Raw genomic sequence first — 24,815 nt, 5'->3', positions numbered from 1 at the left:
AACTGTCCCAGATAAGGGTATGAATACTTATGCAATGGAATAATTAAATTTTTTATTTTTAATAAATTTGCAAAGATGTTAAAAACCTGGGTTCTGCTTTGCCATTATGGTGTATGGAGTGTAGATTGATGTGGGAAAAAAAAGTAATTTAAAGCAGGTTAACCTAACAAAATGTGAAAAAAAAAATGAATGAATACTTTCACAAGGCACTGTATTTGTATTGTTTTAAAGATTTTTAGTGAAAGAAACTGTGAGAGATAACAGAGAAAATGATTTGTATATTCTGTATATTCAAATAGCCTACATTCTGCATCTGAACAATGAGAAAAACAAACATGTGTTCAGAGTATGTGTAAACAAAAAGAGAATATAATGATGATATATGATAGGGCCTCAAAGAAGAATGAGCAAACAAGTAGGCCTAATTGATTTTCAGGTTTAACATGAGCTCAGCTTAGTTGCTTAGCGACATGTCATGCAAAGTTCCATGTAGTGTTGTGTGTGAAAATGGGCGGTAATGGAAAAAGAGAGCGTATTTAAATCACCTTAAATATCTCAAACATCAGTCCAACAGAAAACAAAAACTGCTAACCATGTCTATATCTTTGTCTTCTCAGAGCGAGATATCCCGTAACAGAATTGAACCTGTAGCAAATGAAGAGAGTGATACAAAAGTCATACTCCAGTCAGGTTTGTTATCATTTTTTTTCATAATTTATTTACTGAGATTGCTATTAAGACTAACCTCTTGCTTTTGGGTTTAATCAGATGGTGATCAATCCAGGAGCTCTGGGTTCTGTGGATACCTCCTTACCTTCTTCGCCTTCCTTCTTGTCGTTGTTACTTTTCCTGTCTCTGTCTGGTTTTGTATGAAGGTAAGATAATAATTACTTAACCATTTAACTAAAACATACACCAAAGACTTTATTATTATCAAAGAATAAAATCTGACTTAAACATTAAAATATTGACTATCTCTATTTCTGCTTGTCAAAAGATTGTCCAGGAATATGAGAGAGCAGTTATTTTTCGTTTGGGACGACTCCTTGGCGGTGCTAAAGGACCTGGTTAGTAATTATTATTTTTCAAAAACATGACTTATATTTGATAAAAAAAAAAATATTAAAATGAGTAGTACTTTTTATTGATTGTTTTTAAAGGTTTGTTCTGGATTATTCCATGTTTGGACACATTTCGGAAAGTTGACTTAAGGACTGTGTCTTTTGATATCCCTCCACAAGAGGTGAGTAATTAATTTGAAACTGTACAAGGTTATGAGTGTAATATCATACTGTGTTATAATGTAACATGTATCACATTTTCTTCTCAGGTGCTGACCAAAGACTCGGTGACTATCATGGTGGATGCTGTGGTCTACTATCGCATCTTTAACCCCACCGTCTCCATTACCAAAGTGGAGAATGCTAATCATGCCACACAGATGCTTGCACAGACTACATTACGAAACATGCTGGGAACTAAGAGTCTGGCAGACATCTTAAAAGACCGCGAGGAGATGTCAGAACAGATGGAGGTAAGATAACCCTTCCTGAAAATAACTCTAATCTTTAGTTGTTTTACACTCCTAAAAATAAACCTTGAAGAACCTTTAAATAAGATCTATTATGCCCCTTATTACAATATGTAGGCCTTATATAAGTCTCAGGTGTCCCCAGAATGTGTCTGTAAAGTTTCAGCTCAAAATACCCCAGACCGCAACGACACTGTATGTCGAGGCGCTGCCCACAAGGCTATCAGCGCCGACAGAAAATGCCTATTTTGAGTGGAAGCAGAAACACACTGTTTTCGTGCCTGTGTCTTTAAATGCAAATGAGCTCCTGATTCCCGCCCCATTTCCAGAAACACATTTTCTGAATGCACACATCCGAAACACGCACACAGAAAGCGGCTGTCACATGACATTTGACTACTAAACTAAGTTCTCTTTCATGTCTTATTGCACTTAAACAGTGAAATACAGACAAGCTTATGTTAAATACACTCATGAGTTATACGAAAACTGTCGGTTACGTCTGTGAAGGTAAAACAGCTGGAAAAGAAACTGCATGTTTATATTAGATCTGTATGGCAGCAGTGTAATATACAGTAAGTAAATCAATAAATCCACTGCTTTCTTGTCTCCTTTGAGGCTGGGACTCTAAATAGTGTTCTGTGTTCATCTGTGTAGTCAACAACAGAACAGTTAACATGCTTTGCTCTAACTTTCGCATTAGAACTGGGGATTAAGGGGTCCCCTTTTTAGGATCGTTTTTTTACACGCTTGCAGAGAAAACCTTACCAAAAAACTTACCAAAAAACTGTTGATCATTTTATCTTTTGTCTGACAGGCTGTGCTGTATGCTGCATCCAAGAACTGGGGTATCAAAGTGGAACGGGTCGAGCTTAAAGATGTCAAACTGCCCACCACTTTGCAGAGAGCCATGGCAGCTGAGGCAGAGGCCTCCAGAGATGCCAGAGCCAAGGTGGGTGTCTGTACACTGACACTAAGATTGTTACATGCTTCACACACACAAACACAAACACATGGTATACTGTTTGTTCTGTTCTGCCGAGCCTGCCAAGTTTAGTCTTATCAGCTTTGCAGCTTTGTGTTCAGTCTGTCTGGGGAGACACAGTGTTCTCTGATTGGTGGATGAACACCTGCAGCCCCTCACATATGGTCAGAGGTGTAAACGAAGTATAACCCACTTAAGCCAATCAATTTCCAAAACAAGACCTGCAAACCAGTAAAGCACTTGCAGGTCAAGACATTAGCCTGTATTTTATTGCCATTTGCGATGAATGACCGCTCATAATATATATAGTTACATACCTTTTACCAAATCTTCAATATATGTATATATTTTGTGACTGTAAATTTAGCTATTTTATTGTTTGTGTGTGTATATATACAGTATATACATTTACAGACACCTTGCAGAACATAAAATGCTATTTTTTATTTAGTAGACCTGAATAAGATATTTCAAATGTTTACATATAGTCCACAATAGAAAATAATAGCTGAATTTATAAATATGACCCTGTTCAAAAGTTTACATACACTTGACACAGCTGTGTCTTTTTGTTCAGGTCCCATAGATTCTTCAGTTTTTCAGCATTTTTGTGTATTTGAACCCTTTCCAACAATGACTGTATGATTTTGAGATCCACCTTTTCACACTGAGGACAACTGAGGGACTCATATGCTACTATTACATAAGGTTCAAACACTCACTGATGTTCCAGAAAGAAAAATTATGCATTAAGAGCAAGGGGGTGAAAACCTTTTGAATTTGAAGATCAGGGTAAATTCAGCTTATTTTGTCTTCTGGAGAACATGTAAGTATCTGTAACTTCTGAAGGGCAGTACTAAATAAATAAAAAAAGATATTTAGGCAAAAAAAAAATACATTTTCTCATTCCATTCAAAAGTTTACAACCCCTCACTCTTAATGCACAGTGTTCCCTTTTGAAGCATCAGTGAGCGTTTGAACCCTCAGTTGTCCTCAGTGTGAAAAGATGGATCTCAAAATCATACAGTCATTGTTGGAAAAGGTTCAAATACACAAAAATGCTGAAAAACCAAAGAATCTGTGGGACCTGAAGGATTTTTCTGAAGAACAGCAGGCAGTTTAACTGTTCAGGACAAACAAGGGACTCATGAACAACTATCACTAAATAAAAAACATCAACTATTACTTTCTCTTATTATTTTCTATCTGCAAGGTGTATGTAAACTTTTGACTTACATATTCAAAGATATGTAAACATATGAATTTAATTGTATTTTCTTTCAGTGTTTAAAACTAATTGATAAATCTACATGGTCATTCATCTGCAGTTCATCTTTTGAAATTAATTTAACCATCCATCCATACAATAGTTCAGAGACGCTAACCTGACCTCTTAAAATACAGCAGTAGCTCTCTCAATGAACACTATAATAATATGAGTCATATTGTTGACTGGAAACCTGAGCCTTTATGTTCTCACACTATGCCACAAACAAACTGGAAAAACAAACTGGATCTGCTCAATGGAAATTTCCGAGTAATTAAAGGTGTGTGCTGGAGGCCACACTGTGAATTGGGATTGTGTTTATATGATGAATGGATTCATAAATAAAGTGATTGACCACTTAAGTGTTGCCTTTGTAAAATGAACATATTCAAGTATGTTTTAATCTATTGTGAGCAGGTGATCGCAGCGGAGGGAGAAATGAAAGCCTCGCGTGCTCTGAAAGAAGCAGCAAACGTGATGTCAGAGTCTCCGTCAGCGCTTCAGCTGCGCTATATGCAGACGCTGACTGAGATTGCCTCAGAAAGGAACTCAACTATTGTCTTTCCTCTTCCTCTGGACCTCATCTCTAATTTCATGAAGAGGTGACCTCACATAGGAATTATCTATTAATTTAAACATCACTGTGTACAGACATTACCGATTTTTTTTTTTTTAAATCCTCTGTTTTAACTTTAAGCAAAACTTTTTTGTTCATATCATAGATATTTTGCACTTTGCATAATGAGTCTTATATATTGTTCAGATTGTTTTTTTGTATGTTTAAATCTATCAAATAACATGGATAAGCTACTGTATATTATACTTTGATCTTATCTATTTGGATTATTTTATATGCATTTAACTGATCTTTTAAGTATAAGAATAAAATTGATTTCAATCTCATTGTGTATGCCTACAGCCTATATTATGTACACACATACACAGAAAACATAATCATATAGATACATGACAAAAAAGATGGTTAACCTATCGGCCTGATGCAGAAAAAATGGGTACAATGAGCCATGATCAGTGAGTCCCATAATAGGACTGACTACATCAGATACAGGAATGGGTGGCCAGTTAAGTAGAGTTATACTGTAATCTGCCATCTAATCTGTTTTAACCTCACATAGACGAAAACAGCTTCTGTTCTGACCCTGAACCCCAAAGACACACTGTCATAATGCTCTCATTTCTGCTGTCTGTGCTAATGTATATACATAGTGATGAAGAACTGAAAAGAAACGTACCTCTGTACTGCAGTCATTTCTGTTGCTGCTTCTACACTCACATAAACAGGACCTGCAGGCAATGCAAAGATGCTGTAAATTTAGTTGGTGAGACTACAAGCTAAGTGGTAGTGCTAATTTCACGCCTAACTTCGTTTTAGAGAAAACAAGGTTTTAAGGCACTCAGCAGGGAAACAAAGTAAGTGTACTCTGGGTCATTGCTTCTCTCTGGAAACTATTACAATAGGCTCTTAGCATACAGTGGTGCTCTACTATATGGGCGCAATATGAAAATTACATGTGTGTATTTGCTGACAGGGTATGTGCTATGAATATCTGTGCTGATGTAGCTCTTTTACGTGAGTTTGGAAGGAGAACCACTCTTTTGTGACCTTATGCCCTTTAATGCGGTACAAAACAGCTGGAGGGCAAAATATGCCTGACATTAGAAGAAACAGCAACTGGATGTGTCCATGAAATATTACAGGAATTGATCACCCCAAAAATATCCACATTTATTTGCTCGTGTCGCTTCAAACCTGTATGATATGGAAGCCCGTTTCTGCCACTAAATAAAAAAATAAAAAAAAATAGGTAGTTGCAAATTTTTATTTAACAATTCTGACTTTTTTCTCGCAATTTTGAGTTTACATTTTGCAATTTTGACTTTTTTTTTCAAATTTGTGAGATATAAATGCAGAATTCAGTCAGAACTTTAAGATATAAACTCGCAGTTCTGACTTTTTTTCTCAGAATTGCAAAATATAAAGAAATAAAAAAATATATATATATAAACTTACAATTCAGAGAACATTTCATTCTTTTTTCCCCTGAGAATTGGACTTTATAACTCGCAACTTTGAGTTTATTTCTCACTATTCTGAAAAAAAAAGTCAGAATTGTGAGATAAAAACTCAGAATTGCAAGATATAAAGTCAGAATTGAGAGATAAACTCGCAATTGCAAAAAAAAACTTGGAATTGCGATAAAAAAGACAAAAGATACAAAGAGATACAAACTTGCATTTGCGAGAAAAAGTTGGAATTGAGAGATATAAACTTGCATTTGTGATAAAAAGTTGGAATTGAGAGATATAAACTCAGAATTGCGAGAAAAGATCAGAATTTAAAGATATAATCTCGCATTTGCGATAAAAAGTCAGAATTGTGAAATATAAACTCGGAATAGCGAGAAAAAAGTCAAAATTGGAAGATACAAACTTGCATTTGCGATAAAAAGTCAGAATTGTGAGATATAAACTTGGAATTGCAAGAAAAAAGTAAGAATTGAGGGATACAAACTTGCGTTTGCAAGAAAAAGGTCTGAACTGTCAGATATAAACTCGTATTTGCAAGAAAAAAGTCAGAATTGTGAGAAAAAAGTCAGGATTGCTAGATACAAACTCGCATTTGCAAGAAAAAAAATCGAAATTGAGAAAAAAGTCAGAATTGAGAGATAAACTTGTGTTTGCAAAAAAAAGTGGGAATTGTAAAATACAAACTTGCGCTTACAAGAAAAAGGTCGGAATTGTGTGATACAAACTCGCGTTTGCAAAAAAAAAAAGTTGGAATTGCGAGAAAAAAGTCAGAATTGTGAGTTTGTAATACACAATTCTGAGAAAAAAGTCAGAATTGCAAGTTTGTATTACACAATTCTGAGAAAAAAAAAGTCAGAATTGCAAGATGTAAACTCATATTTGCAAGAAAAAAGTCTGAATTGTAGATAAAAACTCGCAATTATATATATATATATAGATTTTTTTTTTTTTGTGGCGAAAACCATAGTAAAGTCATTTAGTCATCATTAAATCCTCCCTTTCGGGATTTTCTGTACTCTTCTGGAAGTCCTAAGCTGGCCTGCTGACTTATCACACTGTCCGCTAACCACAGGGTGAGCATGTGTGATCTCGTTCAATCTCCTTAGCTCCACCCACAACTCCTCCTCCATGGGCTCTTTTCCTTACTAGATACTCCAATGTTTCTTTTTATTCTTGCTATCCCTTGTGTCTACCTCTGTCACATTTTGGGGTAAGGATGTCACTGCGGCGTTTCCTGATTTTGCTGAGCATCTCTATGCTTTGTAAAGGTAAGAGACAGGACTCTATGGAACAGATTACACAGCTGATTTAATTTGGTTAACCATTTGATCCGCTGACTCTTATCTAGGGACTTTGATCCTGAATCCTCATTTTGAAATATTTAGTTATGACTATATAGACATTTTTAACCTGGGATGTTTTTAATTCTGAATCAAGATTTTGTATTTATTCTATTTAGCTGTTTGATGAGCTTCAACAGCATTAACGTTCATGTTGTGTTCGGGGTTTGAAAGGCCCAAAGGCCTATTGAATAGAACATTTAAGGTTGATGTCTTATTCAAAATTTCACCTGTTTTAAGACTTAAAACATAAAGCTGTAATTCAACTTGAACCCAGACATTACTAGAAAGGATACCTCTCACGTGTCTAAAAAGTGCATGTTCACTTTGTTGTGAAACAGAGCCATAAACTTATTTGGGTTACGATTAGCTCAGGACAATAATGTGAGACAAAATAGGTTAACTTAAATTTTTTTGGTCTCTGGGTCAGTAAAGGATCCAAGGACTTGAGGATTCATTAGTAGCCTGTATTTACCAATGTTATTTCAGGGAGGTGTGTAATGCTTGCAGATGGCAGACATAACAGATCAGTGTGAAAGAGGGTTAAATACAACAAACCCCTCATGCAGCTCATGTGACTGACACCTGTAATCATCTCAGATCTTTCTATGGGGGAAGGGGGCAGGGGAACATGTGGAAGGAGAGGTGGGATGATCTGCTTTTTTATAGAAGCATGATCCAATTGTGACTTACGTGCAGGCTAATTAAGTAGCACAGATGACCTCTAGGGTCGGAAATCTACATGGAAAACCCGAGAGGCTTCTTGGCTCAAATATGAGGTGGACACATCATATGATGTAAGGATCTGCAAGATGATCAGAAGGATACTGTGCAGGTTGTGGCAAAGAGAAATGGAAGCATGAAATGTTGATGTGTCTAGTGGAGATGACGCACAACAAGATGAACGGGAACTGGGTCGCAGGCTTACTTGTGGATAAGTCTGTGTCAGTTTTGGGAAGAAAAAAGACAGGGCAAGAATAGAGATGACGTTACCTTTGTTAATTTTTCCAAAATGACAAAATGAATTGTTATCGTAAGTTTCCAGAAGAGTGGAACTGGGATTATTTTTAAATGATCAACTTAGGCATTATGGAAGCAAATAGGAATATAGTAAGCAAAACATAATTCTAGATGCTAAAACTATTTTCAGAGCCATTTTTGACCTTAATTTACTTTAACTTTTTGTTTTAAAAAATCGGTAACACTTAGAATAGGGAACACTTATTCACTATTAACTATGAATTTTCCTTTAATAAATTCCTAATTTGCTGCTTATTAATAGTTAGTAAAGTAGCTGTTAAGTTTAGATATTAGGGATGTAGAATAAGGTCATGTAAGGCATATAAGACATTAATATGTGTTTAATTAGTACTAATAAATGACTAATATTCTAGTAATATGCATGCTAATAAGCAGCTAGTTAAGAGACCATAAAATAAAGTGTTAGCCAAAAATCTCCTTAATGTCTAATCAGAAATAGAGTGTTACGTTGATATTGTGCTAACTATGCAATGCAAAATGAGGAACACAAAGACAAGAAAATTTTTAATTTAAACATTTTGGCTATGGTAATATTTCGTGATATGTAGACATTATTCATAATTAAAATGATCAGAAAGTGTCCAAACACTTTTATTTCTGTCTTTATATTGAATTAAAATTCATTAAAATTGAATTAAAAATTAATTTATTGTTGTATAACTTGAAAAGTAAAAAGCTTCTTTTTACATAAAATTCTGCTTAAAATGTGCTTTTACAATATTTTTCAATAAATGCCACAGTGTTATTTTAATACTTTTTATATACCATGATAATATTTACTAATATTTTGAATTATCTTTCATTTTTATATTTTCAATTTTCATTTTAGTATAATATGAAAAGTTCTAATATAAAAAATATTCCTATTTAAAGTGTTTTCACAATGCATCATCAACTGGCCATATTGGCAGCACTGAATGTAAACAATGCCACTGAACCAAACGAAACCTGCATACTTAGCTGATTATTGCTGCTGAAAATGATCAATTTTTGACACGTTTTGGGCTGTACTAATCTGTCGGAGTGGGAAAAACATTTGGAGTACTATAGACTGCCAAAAGTTATAACAAATCAAGAAAAAGACTGCAAAAAACTGTCTGAGGAACAAAAGGTGTTTGTCAAACTGAACTAGTATTTCCAGGGCAAGAATTTTGACAACATTTATGTTTGTTCTTATCATTTCAGGTGAAATATTAGGATAATTTCCTAATTAATACTGCTTGTATGTATCTTTACCAACTATTAACTTTAATTTGTCAAAATGTTGCACCCTTTTTTGCTTACTAAGTCCTTCCACACGTTTTTCACATGGTTTAGACAACATAAATTAGCAGTATTCAGTAGTACATTAACCATGCAATTCATTCTGTTGTTTACATTCGAGGATCACCAATATGGCCACGCATAGTTTGATTTTAACGTATTGATGTTAGTTGCCACATTTCTAAAAGTTATTTAAGTGTACATTTTTATCTGAAAGAATACTAGCTGGAAAAACAGCCATAATTATTCGGTTAAATGGTTTACAACTTTATCTTTTTCACACAAACACATACAGCAAAATACAGACCAGTAACCAAGTGTCTTCTGTCATTAGGTAAAGACAGTGACTGCGACAACTTCACCGATCTGGATTTCCACGAGTCGTTCATGGGCACCTATCTGTACGTGCGCCTGCTGCTCTACACTCGTGCAAACCTCGATTGTGGTCAGGAGCTCCCGCACCACAACTTCATTCAAGAACCCCTGTTTAATGTAACCAGACCCACTACCTTTGTCATCCACGGGTACCGACCCACAGGAGCACCACCAATCTGGATCAACCACATAGTGCACTTGTTAGCAGCACAGGAGGACATGAACATCCTGGTAGTGGATTGGAACAGAGGGGCAGCCAATCTCAATTACTTCACGGCTGTGGCCAACACACGGGGTACAGCGGTGAACATCACTGGCTTCATAGAGAGTATGGAGGTAGGGTTTCATTAGCGTTGAAATAGCTTTAGCTTTAATGTCTGCCCATTTAATCAATATTGCGGTTCTTTCAGAAAGAGGGAGCATCTCTTGACTCCATCCATCTGATTGGGGTCAGCCTGGGCGCACATGTGGCTGGGTTCATAGGTGCAATGCTGGGAGGACGGGTGGGCAGAATCACCGGTGAGATTCAGGCCATAACCGGTCTTCTTCTAGATGATCTTGTCCAATAAACTTTGTTTACTAAATGTTTCACCTGGTCAACTCTAGGTCTGGACCCAGCAGGGCCGATGTTTGCCAGTGCTTCCCCTGAGGAACGCCTTGATCCAACCGATGCCCAGTTTGTAGATGTGCTGCACACAGATATGAATTGTAAGTATAATCAATTTGAGAACATACTACTGAAATCACAGAATAAAAAGTGTGCAAGTGCAAGTGTGAAAGGTCATCCAGGTATTCCATGCGTACTAAAATAGCATTACACAGTGTGCCAAACATAGCCTAACAATCCTACGCTCAAACACTGTTTCCTTTGGCAGCCTTTGGCCTTAGAGGAACCCATGGCCATATTGATTTCTATGCCAATGGAGGATTAGATCAGCCTGGATGTCCCAAGACCATCTTCTCAGGTCAGTAAGTTAAGATAAAACATTTGGACAAAGGTCAGGGATGGGATCTGATCTAATGATATATCTCATACAGAATGCTCTCCAAATAAACCCAAAATGCAAAAAGATTGTTGTGTAATTAAGATTCTGTCATAACTCAATTACGTAATCCTTACAATGAGATTGAGTTGATTACAAGGGCTAAAATGTAATCGCATTTCTTTTCTTCTCCACAGGGAAATCTTATTTTGTGTGTGATCATCAGAGGTCGGTTTTCCTGTACCTGTGCGCTCTGAATCACACCTGTAAGCTTATGGCATATCCGTGCTCCTCATACAGCGACTTCCTCAGTGGCCAGTGTTTGCAGTGTGAGACCTTCAAGCCTGCTTCCTGTCCTGTTCTGGGTAAAAGCAATACACATAGTGATTTAACCACAATAAATGTAAACACTGCAAGTGTGATATAGAGAGTTTGCACTTACGTCACGATCTGGATACTCAGATGTAATCAACAACATGGATTGCATGATTAATATACTACTGAATACATTGTTCTGCTAATTTATGCTGTCTAAACCATGGGAAAAAAACGTTTGGAAGCTGCTAAATCATATAGCAAAGAACCTAGTGAGCCGGAAATGGTGCAATAGTTTGACAAACTACAGTTAATAGGCGGTAAAGATATATACAAGCAGTATTAATTAAGATATTAGCCTTATATCTCTGCTGAAAAAAACCCCAGCTAAAACCAACCTAGGCTGGTTGGCTAGTTTTAGCTGGTCATAGCTAGACAGCAGGCTGGTTTTAGAGGGGTTTTGCCAGGCTGGGAGACCAGCTAAACCAGCTAAGACCAGCCAACCAGCCTAGGCTGGTTTTAGCTGTTTTTTTTTTTCTGCTGGAATTTCACCTACCTGACCGATAAGAACAATCACAAATGTTGTCAAGATTCTTGCCCTGGAAAACCTGATTCAGTTTGGCCAAGTTTTTGCACTCTTCTCTTTGATTTTAGTTATAGTTATAACTTTTTTTTACATCTTTAGCCAGTACTCCAAATGTTTTTCCTGGTCTGACTGATTAGTCCAAAACCTTACAATAATTGACCATTTTCAACAGCAATTAGCTAAATTTACAAGTTCCGTTCCGTTCAGTGGGATTGTTTGCATTCTGTGCCACCAATATGAACGACTGATGATGCATTGTGAAAACACTCTATGCACTTTTAAACAAAAGTTCAATAAAGAAATTAATATACAGGGTAACCAGTGTTCGTGATTATGATAATAAATTAAATTAATATGATAAGACTCACTAGTTTACAACATAAAGCAGAAAAACGAGCTGTTTTGTACGTCTAAAAATGGCTTTAGTGAATGACACCGGAAGCCAGACACGTTAAATTTACAAATGGCCAAGGTGGACACGAAAATAATCAACCGTTACTTGTGTTTGAATATCACACAGTAGTAATGTTTTGTTCCTGAACGATAGTTTTTAAGTCACTCAAAATCAGCTGTTTGTCGCCATCTAACGTTACTGCGGTAATCAATATTTGATCACACAAACTTCATTGAAAAGCTCTTTTGAACCAAAATTAACCATGATTTTATTATAGTAAACCATTTTTTGGTGCATTGATAACTATTTGTACAACCCTAGTTCTACTACAAATACCATAGTGTAGCAAAACCATGATTATTGAGGTTAGCAGTGTTTATTTATAGTAACCATGTTTTATTTGTAGTAAAACCATGGTTAATTTTCAGAAGGATATTAAATGAAACATAATGGTTTCGACAAAAATATTAAGCAGCACAACTGTTTTAACACTGATGATAAGAAACAATGTTGTTGGACTATCCAGAGGTTTGGGCTGGCATGTTTACAATGTAAAATTAACCTTTATGATCTCCATCTTCAGGTTATGACATGAGCCAGTGGAGGGATACACTCTTGAGGTTGGGACAAACAAGAGCATATTTCTCAACTACAGCAGAGCTCCCCTACAGCAGTGAGTTAGAAGCACTACAACAGCTCATTGCATAAATTGTTTTGTGCAATATTCTGAATTCTCATTTTAACAGAAACAAGCTACAGAGTGGACCTTGTTACCTGGAATCAGTTTCTCCGCTGGGGGGTGGTTATACTCCGCCTCTATAATGGAAAAAATGTAATAGAGTCCCAGATAGATAAGTACGTAAACTAATGAGTTTATATATCATAAAGTATAGACCCATTCATCTTTGACTTGTCATCATGTAACGATTGTTCTGTTTTTGCTTAGCAAACTGTTTAGGTTTGAGCAGTATACATCTACTCGACTACTGGCACAGTTTGATGAGGATCTATATCCAATTCAGAAGATTTCTTTACGGATTGTTACTGGGAATGTGATTGGTGCTAGATACAAAATAAGGCTGCTTCGTATTCGGATAACCCCACTGGAAAATCCAAACAGGTGAATAACTTACTGCCCATCTAAACTACACTACTTCTCAAAAGTTGAAGATTAGTAATGTTTTTTGAAAGAAGTCTTTTATATTCAACATGCATTTATATGATCAAAAATACAGTGAAATATTATTACAGATCTGTAATTTAATTATGGTGTCTGCTCCTTTCCCCAACAGGCCACTTATGTGTCGATATGACATTATGTTGGAGGAGAATGCTGAGGTCTCTTTCAAACCAACACCCTGTAATTAATCTCATCAAAATGTCTGAACTACAACATTTTAAAGGGGTCTAAACAGTTAAAAATTTTTAGTGCCTTTTCTGTGAGATTACGACCGTGATTGCACTAGTATAAATTTATGTTATACCAGACAGTATAACATTGTGCAGTTTTACAATATTAAATTATGTTGGAACAATCTATATCATTCCTGGATAGTTAGTATAACTATATATAGTTAGTTAGTTAGTATAGTCAGTATAAAACCAAATATTCTACTGTAAAGATGTTTCACATGTACAGCTTTTGCATTCTTCTTTTGTAAAATAAATGACGTGGACCGAAAATGACTCAAAGCTTCATTTGAAAACTTTTTGGCACAAATAGATTTTATTTACAGGACAATTTCTACTTTGAGTTTACACAGCAGGATACAGCAAATATGAAATTATTTGATCATATATGTGGGGTATGACAAAAAAGTCTGTATTTATTTTAATATAAAAGCAAAACTAACTGTGTTGTGTAGTGCTATGAAATGGATATTTAAATTTGCAATTAAATTTACATATTGTATGGATTGTAATTTGTGCCTTGTAAATATAGTGGAATATCAAAACAAAAACTAAACTGTAGTTACTCCACTGACAATGAAGAACAGCAATTTTTCAGAGTGAGAGCAGGGCAAGGTCATACATAATTTTATCACTTTGACTTGTTCAATTTTGTTTTCATCTTCAAATCAAATAACCTTTCCCTTAATCAAACAAACGGTAACGGGTGAATCAAAAATGAATGAAAAAGATCCACCAAAAGTGGAGAAGCTGTGGATCTTGAATCCTAGTGGTTCTAATATCACAACAAAAACAATGTGTTGTGGACAAGTGACCTCAGATTTGCATTGTTGACTATCCCATACTGCCACCTGTAGGTTAAAAAAACAAAAACAAAATAAAGAGAACAGAAACATTAACCAATGTACACTATATCAAATACTTCTCACATATGCAGTTGAGGTCAAAAGTTTACATACACCTTGCAAAATCTGCAAAACGTTAATTATTTTACCAAAATAAGAGGGATCATACAAAATGCATGTTATTTTTGATTTAGTACTGACCTGAATAAGATATTTCACATAAAAGTTTATATATAGTACAGTTTAGTGATAGTTGTTAATGAGTCCCTTGTTTGTCCAGTTAAACTGCCAACTGTTCTTCAGAAAAATCCTTCAGGTCCTACAAATTATTTTGGTTTTTCAGCATTTTTGTGTATTTGAACCCTTTCCAACAATGACTGTATGATTTTGAGATCCATCTTTTCAGAACAACTGAGGGACTTATACGCAGCTATTACAAAGGTTCAAACACTCACTGATGCTTCAGAAGGAAAATGCTGCATTAAGAGCCAGGAAACATGTAAGTATCTACTGTAGCTTCTGAAGGGCAGTACTAAATGAAAAAAAAATGATATTTAGGCAAAAGAAAAATTTACACATCTTCATTCTGTTCAAAAGTTTACACCCCTGTCTCTTAATGCATATTTTTTTCCTTCTGGAGCATCAGTGAGCATTTGAACCTTCTGTAACAGTTGCATATGAGTCCCTCAGTTGTCTTCAGTGTGAAAAGATGGATCTCCAAATCATACTGTCATCGTTGGATAGGGTTCAAATAAACAAAAATGCTGAAAAACCAAGGAATTTGTTGGATTCTGGAGAAATTGTCTGTTTCTGGAGAACAGCGGGCAGTTTAACTGTTTAGAACAAACAAGGGACTCATGAACAACTATCAATAAACAAAAAAACAGCTGTGGATCATTCAGGCAACAACACAGTGTTAAGAATCAAGCATATGTAAACTTTTGAACGAATTTATTTTCTATAAATTGAACTATTTTCTCTTGTGGACTACATGTAAACATCTTTTATGCAAAATATCTTATTCAGGTGAGTACTAAATAAAAAATAACATGCATTTGGTATGATCCCTTATTTTCGTAAAATAATTAACATTTAGCAGATTCTGCAAGGTGTATGGAAACTTTTGACCTCAACTCTATATCTACATACACATTTTCCTCACCACTATTTCAAGTCCTCCGTCCCCGTGGTCTGCTATTGCGATTGAGATTCCCCCTCGGATTGAAGTTCTGTCTGTTAGGTACTGGCATTCTTTGTTGGGGACCATCCTGATGGACCAAAAAGAGTCATGATGTAAACATTCAAAACTAGAAAAAAAAAAAAAAAAAAAAAAAAAAAAACACGTTTCACATCAACAAGAACTCACCCACTGCCTTTGACGCTCACGTTCTTGTTCCGACCACCTAAAGTTCTCATCCGCTTCATCAGGATCATCCATCATATAAGGAGGTTCACTCTCTTGACTTTGGAAAGGCAATAGCAATTCACCGTAAGAGATAAAGGTGCCAAACAAATGTCTGAATGTACAGCAATAACATTAAAGCTGAAAAAAAAAACAAACACTTTTCAGTCCATACCCCCCCTCAGGAGCCATTGGAGCAAAGCTTCCTCCAGCAATAGTGATCTTTACACCTTCCAGTCGCTGCTGTCTTCTTCGCTCCAGGTCATACCTGAGATCACTAGGATCGGGTACAAGTTGTCGTTTCTGAAGCTAGCAAAAAAAACAAAAACGAACATCCAAATTTGAACCAACATACATAAAATGTTCTAATTGATATTTGATACTGATGGACCCCGAAAAAGATTAACTTACTGGATCCGGCCCGATCTTGCAGAAGATCTGAGTTTCTGATGAAGGCATTCCATGTTGCCTATAATAAAAGACCAAGCATTTCATATTGTATCACAAACGGTGTGAAGAAGAATCCACACCTTTGCAAGCCTCACTAACCAAAATAATTAGCATGTGTACCTATTCATGACTGGTCTCATGTTTCCCATCTCCTCTTCATCTTCTTCTTCCTCCTTAAACTCATCTTGGAGTGAATAATACTGTTCATCAGCAAACCGTTGATTAAGTGTGATGCCTTGACCCCTAAAGTAATTTTCTGCAAAACAAACAATCAAATGGTTATTCAAAATCAACTCTTTGCAATCTAAGAAAAGCTCTAAGACACACAATATGCCACCAGGCTAATCCATTAGTTCCTGACCTTTAACTTGATGCACAAGGGTGATGATCTCTTGGGCAAATGTCCCAGAATGCACTGACGATTCCCTGTAAGTCCCAGAATGCTCCAGCATGGGAAGGAAATCAAGGCGCTGTCGACCCACATTGACTAAGTCCAGTGATAGCTGCCTATCTGAAGAATATCCTAAATAACTGAACAAGAGGTCACACGATATACAGAGAAATAAGGTCCCATTACAGCTTTAAAATGCTTGTTTATAATTTCACATTGACCAGATGACAACACTTACGAAATGGAATAAAATCAGGTACAAAGCTTAAAAGTTTAGTAGTAAAGTGTGATATTAACCATAAATACAACAATTTATTTAAATGCAAAACAATTGGTTCTTAACCTGTCATACTCTCTTTTATCGGCAAATTTACCAGCACTACTTATAATCAAAGACGTTTCTTCCAGCGAAATTAAAAGTGGTCTCCTTTTTCAGAAAAACAACATTAACTGCTGGAATGATTCACTTCGAGTTGATTCACTGTGAACCGGTAAATAAAAGTATGCGCACACTATTTTGGATCGTTGTTTTAACAAATCGTAATTTCAGTTCAATTTGAGTGGTGTGCTAAAAAACTAAATTTTGGTTTGCCTTAATTTAAATAGCATATCACTAAATGAATAATTTAACTATGCTTAATATGCCAGGTCATAAAAATATGGCAAGTTCATGCCTCTCCTCTCACTGTCATTGCATGTTTCCATGAATCAGAGTATCCTTCAGTAAACTCATTTGTTCCAGAGTGCCAGAGTTCATGCCTCTCCTCTCACTGTCATCACGTGTTTTCATTCATCAGAAGATCCTTCAGCAAACTCATTTGTTCCAAAGTGCCAACACATGGTGACCAATAGAGATCAGTCAAAACATCTTGATGTGTTTTTTTCTTGCAATGCAAAATCTTGATTGGTGAGCTTGATAAATCTTAGATGAGCCTTAGATGCATTGAACCCTTTAACTCAATTATGTTAGCGATGGTATCAACTTTAGGTAACTTCAAGAAGAGTTCTGAAGATCTCTCGTGGGTTGGTGTCTTCACGGATCCCTCTTCTCGCCAAATGAAACGATACACCCTCCAAATTCAGGGATGATCTCAGATTTTTTCTTTGCCATTTGGCAAAACATTGCAAATCTCTCATTCCAAATCTTGCTGCTGCACCGACTTGCAGATGAAACCAAATGTCTGTTGGCAGTTGCTTCAAACTAATTCATTTGTGAACAGGTATTGTACAATTTGCAGTTGCCACTCTTGGTCTTCTATCTCCTTCGATGCCATATCCTTGTAGAAAATACTCCAAAGTAACAGATGCAAATTTTCTTGAAGAATCTTGCAAATGACTGTAGAATGCTTTCATGTGACACAGCTGTGTCTACAGAGTTCTTGTCGTTTATCGATACAACATGATGACTTCCTAATCCAATGTCCAAATTTGGAAACACAAATGCAGGAGTTCCTGTAGGTCATCTGGTAAAGCATGGTACTAGCCACGTCAAGGTGTTGGGTTTGTTTGGCTAAGAACACAAGGTGTAGATCTTGAAGACACTGTATGCGTCACTCTGGATAGAAGTGTCTGCCAAATGAGTAGATACAAAAAGGCTCGGAAACATTCCTGTTGCAATGTCCATTTGAATAAATTATTTTGATTAAGCTTCTTTGGTTTCTCACAATTGTGAACTGACAGCTGTTGGTTTTGCGCAATGGAAACATCATACCGGGTGTCTTCTTTAGCCCAAGCATCTTTGCTTCATTCCCGTTCCAGTACTCACTCAATGCAGAATGGGTGACTGCTGGACTGCAGGTTAGTGATAGTCAAAACTGTCTATTGGTATCCGCCTCTGCCAGTTTTTTCACATGGTAAATGCATCAAATACATGTATGGGACAGTACAAGCAAATAATCAACTTGGCAAAAGTCAAACGCATCCAAGACTTTTCCTGAAGTCATATCAGTATCGTGTGATGTTTTCTTGCTTCAGTGCCAGATTAAATGATTCAATTTGTCCTTTCAGCCTCATCTTCTTACTTTCAAACAACTTCTGCTGCTTCTTCTTCCTCTTCAGGGAAAACCATCTGAATTAAGTGAGTCTCAATGCCGTGGACGTCTGGAAAACTTGCGCATACCTACTCGACTTTGATTCGATCGATTGTATGGTTGCTGACTTACCTGTAGTCAATACAGCTCTAAAAGTAGAAGAGCTCAAACCTCGTGGGGCACTGGTATTTTGGTGGAGACATCATCTTAAAGAGCCGAAAGGTCGATGTAAAAAAAATAAAAAAAAAAGGGGGGGGGGGGGGGGGATGATTGTCTTTGCCTGCGTTAACTGGTGGAAACAGCCTCATGTTCTTAATCACGTTAAGATGAGATCCGGTCTGTAATTCCAGTCCAGTATTTCAGACACCTGATGATCCATTTATAGACGGAATTATCAGCAGACAGATGTGTTTACTCCCAACCTGCTTAATTCTGTCCTGTGACTTCCATTTTAATGAAGGTTGAAGATTACAGGTAACCCAAACCACATCTTCTCCAAAAGACAAACTTCCAATCTGGCATTGATGAAGAAACAGAACACTGCATCTTGAGCTTTTCATGGGATTTGTATAGTGTTTGGAGTTTCTCCACATACCTTCTGAAACTCTTTTCTTGTGAATGATGACCAGCAGTGTAACTTCTACAGTCCTTCTCCTGCTTCTCCTCCCATTTTAGGATGCATTAGCCACATTAGGGCCTTAAAGTAGTCCATGATATATGAACGACTGGTATCTTTCACATTCAAATATTTGCCTGAATGAGACGTACATTTGTGTGCCAACACAACAGCACAAGATGAACACAGAAATCTTAGATCAATCCTTAATTAATCCCTGGTTTGTATAAAATGGTTTAATCACAAGAGGTACGATTGAACTTCAGGGGACACATCCAAGTATCCTTGCAAATCCTTTCCCTTTTAAAGCTCTTCAGAAAGCTGTCTGGGATATCCTGGAAACCTTGAAAGAAGATTATAAAACTTTTTGCTTGTATAATTTGCCCATCCTTGCAGTAGTCTTAAATTGGAATGATCTTCAGTTCCCATGTACACAAGGTTAAAGAGGCAAAATGGCCTTTAATGTGTTTTCTAAGTGCAACTCCACACTTTCCATTGACTCTTCTTGTTCTTCACTGTTGTTCATCAGGTCTTCATGGTGTGAGGACAGTGAACACAGAAAAGAGGCATGAACTTTTGACCCTAACCAAAAGTGATGCGACAATGATACTATACCTGCTTTGCCGGACGGGACGACTCATGTCCACCTTGATCTTGAGAGTCTCCTGTTCACTGAAATCCATTCTAGGTGCAGGACCAACGTTAGTGTTTGGCTTCCTTTGATACGGAGCTCTTTGGCGAACCACCCCTTGTCCCATCATCCTCCCTTGACTCCTCTGCGATCTCTCATCCTCCCAATCATGGACAGCGTCTCTTTCTCTGTTCCTCAAATCAACATCGCTCAGATCCCTTACATTTCCCATTTCCCTCCGTGCTTCTGAGTCTCTCAAATGCAACTCCATTCTAGGTTGCTCCATGCGTCTTGAGCGCTCTTGTGCTTCCGAGTCTCTCGAATGTGACTCCATTCTAGGTTGCTCCATGTGTCTTGAGCGCTCTTGTGCTTCTGAGTCTCTCAAATGCGTCTCCATTCTAGGTTGCTCCATGTGTCTCGAGCGCTCTTGTGCTTCTGGGTCTCTCGAATGTGACTCCATTCTAGGTTGATCCATGTGTCTTGAGCGCTCTCTTCCTTGAGTTTCTCTTCCGTAAGAAGAGTAGTTCTTTCTTGGTTCCTCTCGAGGGTTATTATTTGGTCGTCCGCCGTGTCTATCTTGTAAGGTATGCGCATGATAGCCTTGGTCTCTTCTATCTCGATTCCTCTGGGTTTCATTTGTCCTAGGTGGATCTCTGCTCCTCAGATTGCCACCCATTTTTGGGGGATCGCGGTTTCGTGAATCTTGTTTTGCGATTCCATGATCGTGTTCCACAATGACAGGTGCACGACGTGGGCTGAAGCCCCTGTGATGCTCAACGAACTCATCTCGCCGACCAAAATCTGTAAATCCTTCAGAAGGAGGGTGATGCTCCCTATAATCTGACTTTGATGACCTGTATTAAGAAAGCAAGTAACATTTGCCCAAGATTAGAAAGAAATTACAAAAACACATAGTTACTAGCAAGGTTAACAAACAGTATAATTATATCGAACTATATATTCCAATTGAGGATATTGCTAGTTAACCAAAACTAATCTCAAAGAACAAAAAAGGGGTAACAACAAAGATTTAATTTATTAAACATATTACTAAAATGTAAAATTAAATAGATTAAATGTAACAGCATTTATCCATCAAAGAAATTGACTGAATCCTTTCTTCTTTTCTTCATTCCTCTCCATCGACGTCAGATGTATGAAGCGCGGGGAAAGAAATGCATTCTTGTACCTCTCTGAAAAGGAGCCCCTTTCTTGATATTGGCCGCCATGTTCTTCATTATGATATCCATAATCCTGTCTTCTTCCTTCTGGATGTCTTGGATAAGACCTGTCCCTTGTTTCTCTGTGGTTGTGTTGTGAACTGAGCTCCTTATCAACACCTTCATTTCTGTTCCAGCCTGGTGATGGCATCCTGTAACCTTCTTCAACACCAAAACGTGCGTGATCAGGGGAAGGTAACCTTTCTCTAGGCAGCCTCCTTGGAGAATGGGATGACCTTTGTTCATCAGCCTCCATGCGGTATCTGGTCATAGGTGAAGGCCCTCTTTTTTGAGCATGCTCTATCGCATCAATAAATTTGGCCCAGTGGTCGACATGTTGCTCTCCTTGAAAGGAATCTTTGTTCCAGTGTGCATTATTTTCTACTTTGTTGACATACTCATTACTAGGGTTTCTCCACACATCAGACTGTACCGACGAATGTATCTGGTTATTATATAATCCTTCCGCTCTCCTCCCATGAAGAGTTGGGATTCTGTTGACATTCGAGAGGTTCAAGAAGCTGTTAATAACCAGCAATGCAACAACAAAATAATGTTTTTGTGTAACACCGACTTTATATTAAATACCTTGAATACAAGGGGGATCTTGAACGCGGACGTGACATTGTTTCCTTGAAAAACAAGACACTGTTAGCCATGAGACTAGATTTATGAAACAGAGGTCTCAATTATGAAAATTTACCAACGTTTTCAAATTTTCATCAAAATTCCACAGCACAAAATGGCATATTACATTCTTTCCATGTTAAATACAAAACCAAAGTTTATAAAAATTCTAAACTTGAAACAGATACTGAGGTCATAAAAAGTATTCTGATGTTTCCACACATTTTGAACAGTAAATCTGCATGGCTTTCTATTACTTCTCTGGTCGCTCATGATTGCTTTAAATATTTTTTAAATTATTATAATTATAATAATTATTATAGACATTTATAAGGCAGTTAAATTTGTTGTCAATTTTAGAAATATAATTACACTTATTAGTTATTTTCCAATAAAATTCAATACATAAAATACCATAGCAACTGGAGTAAGTGTTACTGTAGTATAACTATCATAAAATTTCTTAAGGGTTAAACTATAGAAACTCCTCCTGCAGCTCTGTCTTAAGCAGCACAGGTATATTTGTAGCAATTGCCAGAAATACACTGTATGGGTCAAAACTATCGATTTTTCTTATATACCAAAAATTACTAGGATATTAAGTCAAGATCATGTTCCATGAAAATATTTTGTAAATTTCCTATCCAAAATATATAAAAAGTTAATATGCACTGACAAGAACTGAATTTAGACAATTTAAAGGCGATTTTCTCAACATTTTTTGATTTCAGATTTTCAAATAGTTATATTTCTAACAAATATTGTCCTATCCTAACATACATCAATGGAAAGCTTATTTATTCAGATGATATAAATCTTAATTTGAAAAATTGTACCCTTTATGACTGGTTTTGTGGTCCAGGGTCACAAATGTTATCAATAAAACACACTTAATGCTCACATACAATCAAATGAGATTTCAAAAGCACTCTAAATGAAACAGTAACTCATAACACTAACTACATTAATAATTTATATTCCTCGACATTTCTCAGATATAAGGCCTGCGCAACATATAATGACCTGAGATCGATTATGATGCTAGAGTAACGTTATGGCTTAATGGAAGCACATTTTTATAGAAACACATCTGAATATAAACACATTTTACAGAGTAAAATAATAGTGAATAGCGTTACAGTAGCTAGCATTAGCCTCACATACCCCGCGAAACGGCTTCCACACACAGCAAGACGATGCGTCCACCAAAATACCAGTTTCAAGCGAAAGAAAGGAACAAACTGTCGCACAATGAATTACATCACAGATTAAAAAGCTATTAGAATCTGTACGATGAATCAAATATTGGTGGATTGTTGATATTTGTATTTTATCACACGGCCAACTTGACCCAGCGATCCATTCACAAGATTGACCCGGAAGAGAATCATCGAATGACTCGTTTTCATCAGCAGCCGCTCACACTGGCCCCTACAGACTGGTTTGTAGATTGCCACCCACAATGTTTTTAACGAAAAAATATTGTATTTTTATCTTTTACAGAAATATCTTCCTAATCAAATATTTTTAATAACAGTGTTGGGAAGGTTGCTTTTGAAATGTAATAGGTTACAGATTACAAGTTACCCTATTTAAAACATAATAAGTAGGCTAGTGTAATTATTTCAATTACTCATTTTAATTAATGTAACTGATTACATTTGATTACTTTTCAATATTTCTAATGAATCTTTTTAACTGTTAATCATTTAGAAACATTTAAAGCAGGCAGGGTTAACCTTAGTGTAGTAGGCATATTCAACACTGTCAGTCTTTCAAAATGTTTCATCACTTGAATTAAGATCATAATAATTTAATTTTAAAGCACAACCACCACAAAATCAGACTTTAGCACCTATTTTACTTTGAGATCAGTCTTAAATACAGATTTAAAATCAACAAAATTGAATAGTTATGATATTGATTTTGAAATTAAATCCTTGCATAGACAGGAAACACTGGTTTAAATAAAATCTGTGTACGTGTGAGAATATTCAGATGTAACCTTTGTAATTGTTAACATTTTCATAACCCTGCTGAAACCAAAACCCCTCTTAAAACCAGCCTGCTGACCAGCTAAAACCAGCCAACCAGCCTAGGCTGGTTTTAGCTGTTTTTTTTTTTTTCACCAGGAAAGTATCTGTCTATCATATTATTATACACAGCAACAACACGTCCCACTTTTGGTGATCAACCTTTCAAGAAACTGTATCCATATCCACTTGAAGTCAAAAGTTTACATACACCTTGCAGAATCTGAAAAATGTTAATTATTTTACCAAAATAAGAGGGATCAGTTAAACTGCAAGCTGTTCTTTAGAAAAGTCCTTCAGGTCCCACAGATGCTTTAGTTTTTTAGCATTCTTGTGTATTTGAACCCTTTCCAACAATGACTGTATGGTTTTAAGATCCATCTTTTCACACTGAGGACAACTGAGGGACTCTTATGCAACTATTACAGAAGGTTCAAACGCTCACTGATGCCTCAGAAGGAAACGTGATGCATTAAGAGTCGGGGGGTGAAAACTTTTTGAATTTGAAGATCAGGGTAAATTAAACTTCTTTTGTCTTCCGTGAAACATGTAAGTACCTTCTATAGCTTTTGAAGGGCAGTACTAAATGAAGAAATATGATATTTAGGCAAAATAAGAAAAATGTACACATCTTCATTCTGTTCAAAAGTTTTCACCCCCTGGGCCTTAATGCATCGTTTTTCCTTCTGAAGCATCAGTGAGCATTTGAACCTTCTGTAATACTTGCAAATGAGTCCCTCAGTTATCCTCTGTGTGAAAAGATGGATCTCAAAAATCATACAATCATTGTTGGTAAGGGTTCAAATACATAAAAATGCTTGAAAATCAAAGAATTTGAGGGACCTGAAATTTTTTTCTGGTTCAGGACTAACAAGGGACTCATGAACAACTATCACAAATCGAAAAAGCACAGCTGTGGATCATTCAAGTAACAACACAGTTTTAAGAATCAAGTGTATGCAAACTTTTGAACAGGCTCATTTTTATAAATTCATTATTTTGGTCAAATAATTAAAATGTTGTAGATTCTG

The 24,815-nt window shown here is 36.4% G+C and overlaps 3 protein-coding genes across 3 annotated transcripts; 2 read left to right on the top strand and 1 right to left on the bottom strand.

Annotated features, from left to right (window-relative positions):
* The first annotated feature begins 593 nt into the window (after positions 1–593).
* LOC141300719 (stomatin) lies at positions 594–4,389 on the top strand. Its single transcript, XM_073831017.1, has 7 exons — positions 594–690; positions 769–875; positions 998–1,067; positions 1,161–1,243; positions 1,331–1,534; positions 2,349–2,483; positions 4,201–4,389. The coding sequence occupies exons 1-7, from the start codon at positions 594–596 to the stop codon at positions 4,387–4,389; spliced, it is 885 nt and encodes a 294-aa protein (XP_073687118.1).
* A 2,604-nt stretch (positions 4,390–6,993) lies between these two features.
* lipib (lipase, member Ib) lies at positions 6,994–13,800 on the top strand. Its single transcript, XM_073831164.1, has 10 exons — positions 6,994–7,100; positions 9,811–10,187; positions 10,262–10,370; positions 10,458–10,559; positions 10,727–10,816; positions 11,032–11,199; positions 12,713–12,802; positions 12,876–12,984; positions 13,076–13,249; positions 13,422–13,800. Exons 1-10 carry the CDS (start codon positions 7,049–7,051, stop codon positions 13,495–13,497), a joined length of 1,347 nt encoding a protein of 448 aa, XP_073687265.1. The 5' UTR covers positions 6,994–7,048; the 3' UTR covers positions 13,498–13,800.
* Positions 13,801–13,833: 33 nt separating this feature from the next.
* On the bottom strand, positions 13,834–23,117 carry LOC141300433 (uncharacterized). The gene is made up of 11 exons (XM_073830711.1): positions 22,916–23,117; positions 21,713–21,756; positions 21,094–21,618; positions 19,889–20,758; positions 16,598–16,767; positions 16,357–16,492; positions 16,198–16,255; positions 15,962–16,095; positions 15,751–15,847; positions 15,547–15,652; positions 13,834–14,390 (listed from the first exon to the last, which is right to left on the bottom strand). Exons 2-10 carry the CDS (start codon positions 21,748–21,750, stop codon positions 15,554–15,556), a joined length of 2,127 nt encoding a protein of 708 aa, XP_073686812.1. The 5' UTR covers positions 21,751–21,756; positions 22,916–23,117; the 3' UTR covers positions 13,834–14,390; positions 15,547–15,553.
* Between the last annotated feature and the right edge of the window lie 1,698 nt (positions 23,118–24,815).

This window comes from Garra rufa, chromosome 24 (genome assembly GCF_049309525.1).
Source record: "Garra rufa chromosome 24, GarRuf1.0, whole genome shotgun sequence".
In the NCBI taxonomy this organism is placed as follows: domain Eukaryota; kingdom Metazoa; phylum Chordata; class Actinopteri; order Cypriniformes; family Cyprinidae; genus Garra; species Garra rufa.
The sequence above is the reverse complement of the archived record's forward strand: the minus strand, read 5'-3'. Positions and strand labels throughout refer to the sequence as shown.